We start from the raw sequence: 11,124 nt of genomic DNA on the forward strand, positions 1-11,124 counted from the left end.
CGCCGCCTAGTGGATTTATTCACTAGTTACTCCTCTGTATATGACTTAGATTTCGATTTGCCGTGACAACATATGATAGATGCAATTTGATGTTAAAAAAAAAGCCGAGAGTCAAGAGTGTGTATTTATCATCTGCAGCGGGACCAGAACAAATAAATTCTTACTTGCTGTAGCTTTATAGGCACATTAAATGCAACATCACAACAAATAAATGATTAGTTATTCTATGTAAACCAGACCATGACAGCACAAGCCATAGTGCAAAATATAACGTAGGGTTGTTGTTAGGGTTGTACAGAATTAATTGTTCAAGTGAATGATAATTCATGGGAAACTGGTCTTGAACAAAGGGGTTGGGTTCACCGACTCTTGTATTATCTTACAGAAAGATGAGAATGTGGCCAGGGTGATGTGGGTCATTTCTCCAATACTGAAAATTAATTTGTTCCCCTCTCTTTCCCAGTCATCAAGTAGGTTCCCAGGTCTGAAACGTTGACTGGTTCTCTTTCCATAGATGCTCTCTGGCCTACAAAATCTATCTAGCTTTTTTTGTTTTTATTTCATGCTTCCAGTTTCTTAATTTTCTCTTACTGTCATTTTGAACTATTTGACACTTTGCACAACACACAATTTACTAGAATTGTACAAGGCATTAAAAAAACTTGAATTGTACAAGGGATTAAAGACTCATGGAAAGATTCACGAAAAGGTATGCTGGAGAGAGGGGACATTTGGCACATCTTGGCTGGCACTTTGCACGATTCCCATTATTATCTGCTAGTGTATTTGTCCATTACTCATGGAGAGGTCAGCAAAATTGGAGTTTTCTGCCACAAAGTGGCGAAAATTAAGGACAGATTGATGAAAGATGTTGGAAACTTCGATGGGAAATGATAAAGTAAATATAGATAATTTCACGGATAGAGAGCCAATAACCAGAGTGGACAGCTTTAAATTAATTGATAAAACAATCAGATGGAGAAACATTTTTATTTAGGAGATTGCTATGGTCGAGAATACAGCGTCTTCAAAACTAATGGAAGTAGATCCAGTAATATCTTTTAAAAGGTAATTAAATAAGTAGTTGAAGAATACATTTATCAGGCGAAGTAGAAAGAGCAATAAAGTAGGACAAATTAAAAACCTTTTTAAAAGTCTTGGGATTCAGGTGTTAAATCATTCCATTATATTCTGATGGTCAGCATTAATGTTAAAATGGTGCACTTTAGAAGAAGTTTATGAAGAATTACTTCTCTTTATAAAGGAGTACCTCCCTTCTTTATAAGACTACCTTATTTAAGGAAGAACAAAGTTAAGTACCCACCAACTTTAATATCAGTCTCAAATTATAATTACAAAATGCTTTACTTGGTTTATTGGATAATATTTGAGGTGAAAGAATTAACATTTTAGATCTATGATCTTTCACGGGAACTCAGATTCTATTAAAAAGACATCAACTTGAAGCTTTCATTCTATTTTATCTTCAAATGCTGCCTGAGTATTTACACTATTTTCTATCATTACTTAGAATCTCTGTGACTTTGTTTTGTATTAGTAATAAATAAATGTAGGGCAGTTGTTAATAATATAGTTTTCCATACACAAATTGTTTTTGTGCTTTTTGGAGGGTATTACACTTTATCTCTAATGGAAAAATATAAGACTTCAAAAAGATGCTATCATCTTATCAACAATTCCCTCTTACTTTCATACTTTGAGCATCATTACCTGTATCCCATTGGGAATAATTTAAATGGTATTAATCCACATATACATATTAATTTGAGAGGGCAATAGCTTGGTGGCATAGCAGTAGAGTTGCTGCCTTATAGGGCCTATAGCGCCAGCTGTTTGTGCAGAGTTTGTACGTTCTCCCCGTGACCTGCATGGGTTTTCTCCAAGATCTTCGGTTTCCTTCCACACTCCAAAGACGTATAGATTTGTAGGTTAATTGGCTTGGTATAAATGTTAAAATTGTCCCTAGTGTGTCCCTAGGAAAGTGCGGAGATTGCTGGTCGGTGTGGATAGGGCCTATAGCGCCAGCTGTTTGTGCAGGAGTTTGTACGTTCTCCCCGTGACCTGCATGGGTTTTCACCGAGATCTTCGGTTTCCTTCCACACACTCCAAAGACGTATAGGTGGGCCGAAGTTTAACTAAACTAAACTAATAGCTTTTAGGCCAAGTAAAAATCATGCAAAGTTAATTTTAAAAAAAACAATTGAATTTCCACTAGGGGGCTCTTTAAGTTGAAGTTGGGATGGTCAATGGGACCTTGCTTGTAACCATGTGACAACATAAAGTGCCCGTTGCCAGTGATATTTCTGACATTTGTGACAATTTCTGACATTTCACATCATCACATGCTCTTTTTTCTGCAAATTTATTTTGTTCCTTTTGTTGCCAGAAGAGTCTTTTGGTTGTCATTCCTGTATTCCAAGGCCAGATGTCACAACATAGATGCCACCACTTAGTGGATTGATTTTAACCTGTGACCTTGATTTTGCCACTTTTGAGGGAAATCTCAAATGACAAACTATCTGAAGAATTAATTACTATTTGGTTTATTCTTTTGCAGGTCAATGCTTACGTTCTTGACATTATGTCAACCGTACACAAATGTGGAAATTGAGGTAAGAGTATAAATTACTGCGCAAATCTGCCTGCATTAATAAAACATTATTTTGAATAAGCATCTCAGAGGAGGTAAAAGAATTAGAGAAGAAACAATCAAGTTGTTTGTAAGGTGTTTGATAAATCTGACTTAAAACAGGTAGCTGGTCAGTGAAGCACAGTAACATACATGTCATTTAGTCATTTCAAAAGTGGCTTCTAACATTGAAATGCCTTCTTGAAAGGGCAGCAGTACATAGATTTGTCAAAATTCCAGATGCCTAGCATATTTCTTCCATATGAAAAAATGTAAAAGTGCAAAAGTTTATTATGTGGAGCTCAGCCGATGAAAGGATAAATGTAAAGGCTCACAGAGTTTGAGGTTACTGAAGAATAGAGCATAAATAATCAGTAAAAATGCCAGCCTTGTGTATATCACTTTTAAAAATAAAATTCCTGTCAAAGTTGAACTGTATACGAGGAAAAGATGTGAAATGTCACCTTTTGGCTATCACTGCAATAATCCTTAATTTTGTGCTTCTGCATGGCTCTGATTCAATATATGGTTGCTGCTTTGTCTGTCTTCAGAATGTTTTATGTCTCTATAAAATCAGAGTTGGGTGATGTAAAATAATCATAATGAACTTTTGCAGTTTTTGCCAGTGTATGTGCCAAATGCTGAAGAACGTAGTGATCCCTTCCTGTACGCCAACAGAGTTCGTAGCACTATGGCAACGTAAGTGGCTTACTTCTGCTTGTTTTCCGTACACAACATTTTTTTATGCTTATTCTTGGAGGGGATATCACTATTTCTATAATGGGAAAATATTAGACCAAAAAGATGCTATTGTCTAATCAACAATTCCGTCTTATTTTCATAGATATCAGTATCCCTTGGGTATAATGTAGATGTTAATCAATATATATTAAGTGGAGGGAATAATAGCTTTTAAACCAAGGAAACATCATGGTATTATTCATTTTGATCCTGTGTTATATTATCCATCATTATTCTTGTAGGGAATTGGATGTGCCAATGACTGACCACACGTTTGAAGATTGCAGATTGATGATTTCAGCAGGTGAACTGACTTTGCCCATGGAAGCTGGCTTAGTGGAGTTTACCAAAATTAGCAGAAAACTCAAGTATGCATTCATTAACTTTTATGGTGTAGTATAGATTTATGTTTAGTTGATTTTTTAAATAAGAATATAAATCCTTTGCTGCAACCTATTTTTCCAAGGATAGATACAAAAAGCTGGAGTAACTCAGCGGGACAGGCAGCATCTCTGAGTCTGAAGAAGGGTTTCGGCCCAAAACGTTGCCTATCTCCTTCGTTCCATAGATGCTGCTGCACCCGCTGAGTTTCTCCAGTAATTTTGTGTATCTCTGAGTCTATCTTCGGTTTAAACCAGCATCTGCTGTTCCTACTAACACTATTTTTCCAAGGAAGTGCTGAACATAGAAACATAGAAATTAGGTGCAGGAGTAGGCCATTCGGCCCTTCGAGCCTGCACCGCCATTCAATATGATCATGGCTGATCATCAGGAATACAATTCTTGGTAGTTAAAATTTAGCTTAATCAGTTGTTTTGTTTTACTATGTACAAACATTTATATTTCTGTTACAGTCTGAAATGGGACAATGTAAGGAAACAACTCGACTGTTTTGCTACAATTGCCAGTAAATCCAAAGGGGGAAGGATTGGTATTGAAGAATTTGCGGAACATTTGAAACTGCCAGTTTCTCCTCCACTTAGAGAGGTGTTTGCTCTTTTTGATCGAGTAAGTGTTTACTTTAAAGGATTGATTATAATTTAAGAATAACTGAGCAGTTTAAGTAATTTGACAATTATGTGCGATAGGAAGCAAACTGGATTTTTTTTGCGAGATTCAATCAAGGTGACTAGATATCCATAGTATCTATGTTAAAAATCATACTTGTAGCATAACTATGTTCTTCACACAATACTGTAATTTTATAAACAGTTTCATTTAGAATCAAATCCTAGTCATGGCTTCAATCTGTGCAAGTTAGCCATAAATTATATCATGTAACCGCAGTTGTCTGGATTTTTAAAGGTAGATAATATTTAATTGGTAATAATCTTTGTGAACTGATTCTTTCCTTTGTAGAATGGGGATGGCACCATAGATTTCAGAGAATATGTGATTGGTCTGGTGATTCTTTGTAGTCCTGCCAACACAGAGGAGACTGTTCGGTTTGCATTTAAGGTAAGAGTAGTAGAGCACATATTGATGTGAATCTCCTTAGGATAGCTGCTTTGCTTCGTGGACATGTGCAAGAGATTTACAACTCGACTCTCTCTGAAGGAAGGAACTGCAGGTACACCGAAGATAGACACAAAATGCTGGAGTAACTCAGCAGGTCGAAGAAGTCTGAAGAAGGGTCTGGACCCGAAACATCACCCATTCCTTCTATCCAGATGCTGCCTGTCTCCCAGCATTTTGTGTCTATCTTCCCAAGGTATGCCTACTTTGGAGAAGTTCACCTCTCTCTGACCGGATTTCAGGGAGACCCTCTCTCATTGCCCTCCCTCTGTGATTCCTGCTACTCTCCTGCTCGTCTGCCATGTTCTGACCTGCTGAGTTACTCCAGCACTTTGTCTCTTTTTTCATCATCCAGCATCTGCAGTTCCTGTGTCTTCAAATCCAATAGTTCAGATTCTAACTTTTTCCATAGATCATACCATTGAATGAAGGCCTTGTTTGCTACGATGATTCATCTTGTTCATAACTTGATTTTTCAAGAAAATTCCATAGAACACCAGTTATTTTTAGATATTTTTCTTTGAGTTCGACTGTAAGCATTTTTCTTTCATTCACTACGAATCCCTGGGCAAAATCTTAATTTGACTATATGTGTGCTACTTTCCACCCTCGTGTTTCTTTTTCTGTTGTTATGTTGCCAGGTTTCACCATGATTTGCCTGAAATTTATCTTCACAGCTAAGTTGTCAAGAGAGGCGAACTCATTCATGTGTACATTATAAATATTTTAGAATGACCTCTCTTCATATTTCAGATGTTTGACATCGACGAAGATGGATATATAACTGAAGACGAGTTCTCTTCTCTCTTGCGATCTGCATTCAGTCTACATGATCTTGATGTTTCTCAATTGTTCAAAACAATCGACGTTAATGGTGATGGAAAAATTTCATATGGTGAGTAGGTGTTCATTTTCATTCTTCCAATTTAATTTAGAAAAATCAGGATTAACGGAAAACTAACCTGGAAAAATAATGTAACTATTATGTTGAGAACATTACAAATTATGAATTGACCAGACCATTTGAGGAAAATTATTTCAATTCTATTTTGTAAAGTTTATAATGTAAAGAAGCAAATTCATCTCATGCAGACAGATTATTGTCAGGGAGCACTGCATGGAGCAGTGTTCGAGTGTTTGTGAGGGTGTTCCATAGCTGTATCCAGATTATCTTGAACGTATGACCGCATACCTTTGCTTCCCCCTCAAAACCACCTCATTTTGTGGCACATCAAACTGTTTACTTGAGATCAATGCCTCTAGGAAGTTCTGAAAATCATAAACCTTTCTCATAGTATTGCATCTCTCGAGCCTTTCAGAGTCTCTTACAATAATATTTTGTCATAAGCTAAACATCGGCCTAGTTAGTGGTGAAATGTGCAGTTGCTGCTTGGATTCTTACTTCTGTTTTTTACCAGAGAAGTTCCGTCTCAGCAATGTACAATCAAGAGAGTGCAAATTGCAGTTTTCTATTTTTGGGGGATTTGAAGTCTCTTCACATAAATGTCTGCAAGGGGCTGTGAAATAACTTGAAAGTAATTATCTGCTAAATAAATATTTATTTTTAATCCTAGAAACATTCCGCGAGTTTGCTCTGACACACCCGGAGTATGCCAAGTTGTTTACTACATACCTAGACCTTCAACGTTATAAGGCATGGCAGTCAATAACAGATGATGATACGGATCTGGAAAAACCACACAAAGTGACACAAGGCATGTGTGAAGATAGCTGTGATAGCTCTGACAAAAAAGAGGACTGAGCTTGAATTACTGTGTTATTCCAAAGAAGAGTTACAAACATACTTACTTTCATATCCAGGCAGAATTGTTGGAGTCTTAGAGTGAAATCCGCTAGCTTTTGTTTTGTTAACATATAAAGGCATTGTGTGCTATGATGCTTCATACTGTTTATATATTGATTTTTTTTTTAAAACAAATGTCCATAAAATGACCCAAATTTATTCTGGGCATTTTAATTTTGTTGAATTTAAATGAAAAACAAACCAGAATTTTATACATTATTTTTTAACAAATTCCAAAGTGTTTCAGCCAGTAAATAAATGCTGAAATAAATGCTGGGTAGAAATTGGGAAAAGTAATGAAAGGCTTTGCCAACATTTTGGAAGGCATTTAGAGGTGGGAGGTAAAGCAAGGTGTTTCAGGAGGGTGTCACTGAATGTGAGGAGTGACCAACAGTAGATGGGATGAGCCAACATAAAAATTAAATATTCTTACTGCTGAGCTTTGGCAAACTTGCAGCATTTTTATGACTTAAAACAAGTCCAGATTGTATACCAAGAATAAAATTAGGCCTGGCTATGTCAAGTGAAATGTGTACATATTTTTCTCTGATGTTTTAATTTGATAGGATTTCATTTGGAATGATATTGTGCCTTTAACATTGCAAAAAAAAGTCAAATTACTGTAGGTAAATGACACAAATGAGTAATAAACTAATTTCAATGCAGGTTGAAAGTCGACTGTCAAGGTCAGAAGTATTTCTAATAGTGGCTTTTGATATGTATTGCCAGCTGTTTCTGTTCTACGCCATATTATTTTGGATTGAAAACTAAAAAGATAAACTAGATGTAGATAACTTCTATTTTCATATCGGCCACACTTTTAGATTCATCCAGAAAAGAAATGTCAGGCATAGCCGGCACTTTGTTGTCTGACACTTTTTCAACATAATTACCTTCATGGATGGAGGTAATTTCAAAACACAGGCAAGGGTGGGGACAGGAGAAATGGAGGTAAGAGGAGTCTTCTGTCAAAAAGCTGTTCAAATCCAGAGAGTACTGCAACCAACGACTTCTACATCTGCGTACATCTTCAGCCTGGCTCTCACAAAAACTGCCAAAAGTCAGATCACTGGCATATTTATTTTTTCCAATGTGCATAGAGCTACTAAACTTGATTGCTGGTCTTACCGAGATCAGTAAACTGATCAGAAATAGTGAAGTTTCCAAAAACTGCTAGTCCATCTGAATTAACACTGCAGCACAGAATCTGTACATCACCACACCATGAAGAAAATGGATTTTTCTTAATTGAAAAGTTTTATAAAGAAGATTATTTTTGTTGATTCATTGCTTTCCTTATCGCAATGTCATTTGGAGAATCTCCAAAATCTAACCCTTAAAGATACTGATTGACAAAGCTATCCCATAGTGTTTACCATTTATGACTTGACTCATTGACTTTTAAAATAGTCTCAGATTTAGAACACGGTTTCTCTCGTGTGGATACTGGTCACAATATCATTGAATGCCAACTGGGCTGCTAGATTCTCCAAGTAACTGCATCTCCAAAAATATTTGGGTAAACAGTTGATCTGTAAGTCACGAGAAGTCTCGTACTCATAGTTATTATCTCAAGTCTATGCCGACTAGGAGAAGAATTATTAAAGGGCAGGGAAAAATAAAACATTTTAAAGCAAGGGAAGTTTTAACATTCAAACCATTTATCTTATCAACATTTATTTTCCCTTATGTTTTTAATCTTGAAGAAATGTTGAGTGAACTTTTCACATTGGTCAAAATGCTTTTGTAATTTGGATACTTGATTCAATCAAGCTCAATTGACTGTCCCAGTTTTTGAAGGGACAAGTGTGGCAAAAGCAGATTGTATCTCTACTTCAATTCTAAATTACAATGTATCAATGGGAAAGGTTTGTATGTGATGTTGAATCTATATAATTAACAAGGGGAGTTTTCAAGGAATGCAACAATATTATATGATGCATAAAGGACTATTTTTTACCAAAGAAAGGAAGACTTCTTACTGGGAAAAGTTAACACAGCTAATGACTTTAGATGATTTTACCATGCTTCTAAGTGTGATGTCGTTGCTTTGTACATATTTAAAGTTGAGGGAAAATGCTATATTATATGATTTTAAATGTAAATAAATACTTTGGATATTTTACTTTAAATGTTCACTGTGTGATTCTTGCATTTTGAAATTTGATACACATCAGAACCTTATGTAAAGTCGCCAAATCACAAGGGTTTGGAATCTGATACAGTATCTGAAAGATAACAAACTCAAAAATGTATGGTATGCTGTTCAAATATAACCTTCAGTAGGGGTAGTCCCCATGTTACAGAAGGGTTCTAATCCTGGGAGCTGCCCATATATTGATCTTTCTGAGAATATGAAATGTCCATTTTCTGTAGTAATCATATAGTATTGCCCTACACACAGGTAATGATATTGGTGCGTTATTGTTGTGTGTACTGAGATACTGTGTAAAGCTCTGCATGAAATTCACACCTTGCATGAGTACACCAGGTAATGCAAATGGGAAAATAGTGTCACACCTTCATGGAACCATGCACTTGTACTCCTAGATCCCTCTGCTCTACAACACTACCCAGAGGCCTACCACTTACTGTGTAGGTCCTGCCCTTGTTCGACGTCCCAAAATGCAACACCTCACACTTCTCTATATTAAATTCCATCAACCATTCCTAAGCCCACCTGGCCAATTGATCCAGATCCTGCTGCGACCATTCACAACCATCTTCACTATCTGCAAAACCACTTACTTTTGTTTCATGTGCAAACTTGCTAATCGTGCCCTGTACGTTCTCATCCAAATCATTGATGTATATGTTCTCATGTAAGGGAGAATTTCAGTTCATCTGTAACATTAATAACACGTAAGATTATTACGGGTTTTGACACGCTCAATGCAGGAAACATGTTCCTGATGTTGGGGGAGTTCAGTACCAGGGGCACAGTTTAAGAATAAGGGGTAAGCCATTTAGAACAGAGATGAGGAAAAACTTTTTCATACAGAGGGTTATGAATCTGGAATTCTCTGCCTCAGGCAGTGGAGGCCAATTCTCTGGATGCTTTCAAGAGAGAGTTGGATAGAGCTCTTAAAGATAGCAATCGGGATATGGGGAGAAGGCAGGAACGGGGTACTGTGTGTGGATGATCAGCCATGATCACAGTGAATGGCTCGAAGGGCCTACGCCTGCACCTATTGTCTATTGTAACACAGGGTGTTGACACTAAATGAGGATGTGTATTTATTTAAATTGCTGCATGTGTATCATATGTAAATCCTTTCACAATGTATGCTTTTTTAACCTGGGTCACAGTGTATAATCTATTGAAATACTGTAACAGTCTGAATATATATCAGTTAATTATTGCAGTCGTGCAAGAAACATTCTGTATGAGGAACCTACATGATACTGAATAATATTACACTCTTAGCTGTATAATTATAAATTCTATTTTGTTAACAACTGCTTCATGTTGGTTGGATTTAATGAGCACTAACTACAAAGACTCTTAGCTTTCTCTCATCTTTAACTCCAGAAATTAGTTAATTTAGAGTTAGGTTTGATTTTAAATCTTCTTGGCCACATTGGACATCAAAGATAATCAGCCTAATACCTTATTGTCTTCAAATTTCCGCTTCTTCCAGGCAATGTGGGGTAAATAGACATTTATGAGGAGTCTCCATGTGATGAACATTTTTTTGAACTTTTAACGTATTTGTGAAAGTCAAGTATTAACTGTTGTGGTTGTGTATACACAGTTGTGTACATTAATTTGTTTTAAAAAGTTATTTTCAGGATCTTGCTGTCATATATCAGGCCAGCATTTGTTGGCCATCTCTTACTGCGCAGGAGAAGGTGGTTGTGAGTCACTTTCTTGAAATGCTGCAGACCTTCCAGTGAAGGCACCCCCTCTATGATGTTGGGAAGGGAGTTCTGGTATTTATGGTGGTGTGGGTGGTGAATCTGTGGAATTCTTTGCCACAGAAGGCTGTGGAGGCCCAGTCAGTGGATATTATTAAGGCTGAGATAGATAGATTCTTGATTAGTACGGGTGTCAGAGGTTATGGCAAGAAGACAGAATAATGGGGTTGAGAGGGAGACATAGATCAGCCGTGATTGAATGGTGGTGAAGACTTGATAGGCCGAGTGGTTTAATTCTGCTCCTATCACTTATGATCTTTATGTTTCATGTGTGATCATCTAGTGATCATGAATGACGAGCAATATATTTTCAAGTCAGAGTAGTATATGACTGGGAGGGGAAGGCAACTTGAGGGGGTTGTGTTCCCATGAACAACTCAACTTGCCCTATTTGGTTGTAGTGGTTGTGGATTTGGAAGGTGCTGCTGGAGTAGCTCGTTTGAGCAGTTGTGTGTTTTGTACGTTTGCAACCACTTGGCACCAATGATAATGGAAA

At 36.8% G+C, this 11,124-nt stretch overlaps 1 protein-coding gene across 1 annotated transcript in view; it reads left to right on the forward strand.

The window, feature by feature from the left end:
- The window catches only part of lpcat2 (lysophosphatidylcholine acyltransferase 2), a 30,943-nt gene extending 22,096 nt beyond the window's left edge, over window positions 1-8,847 (forward strand). Inside the window, exons 8-14 of the mRNA XM_055648447.1 lie at window positions 2,579-2,633; window positions 3,267-3,349; window positions 3,634-3,759; window positions 4,246-4,399; window positions 4,751-4,849; window positions 5,660-5,801; window positions 6,481-8,847. Coding sequence (XP_055504422.1) covers window positions 2,579-2,633; window positions 3,267-3,349; window positions 3,634-3,759; window positions 4,246-4,399; window positions 4,751-4,849; window positions 5,660-5,801; window positions 6,481-6,668 — 847 coding nt within the window. The 3' untranslated portion in view covers window positions 6,669-8,847. The remainder of the gene's footprint in view (window positions 1-2,578; window positions 2,634-3,266; window positions 3,350-3,633; window positions 3,760-4,245; window positions 4,400-4,750; window positions 4,850-5,659; window positions 5,802-6,480) is intronic.
- Window positions 8,848-11,124: the final 2,277 nt, after the last annotated feature.

Source organism: Leucoraja erinacea, chromosome 17, assembly GCF_028641065.1.
Source record: "Leucoraja erinacea ecotype New England chromosome 17, Leri_hhj_1, whole genome shotgun sequence".
NCBI lineage: Eukaryota > Metazoa > Chordata > Chondrichthyes > Rajiformes > Rajidae > Leucoraja > Leucoraja erinaceus.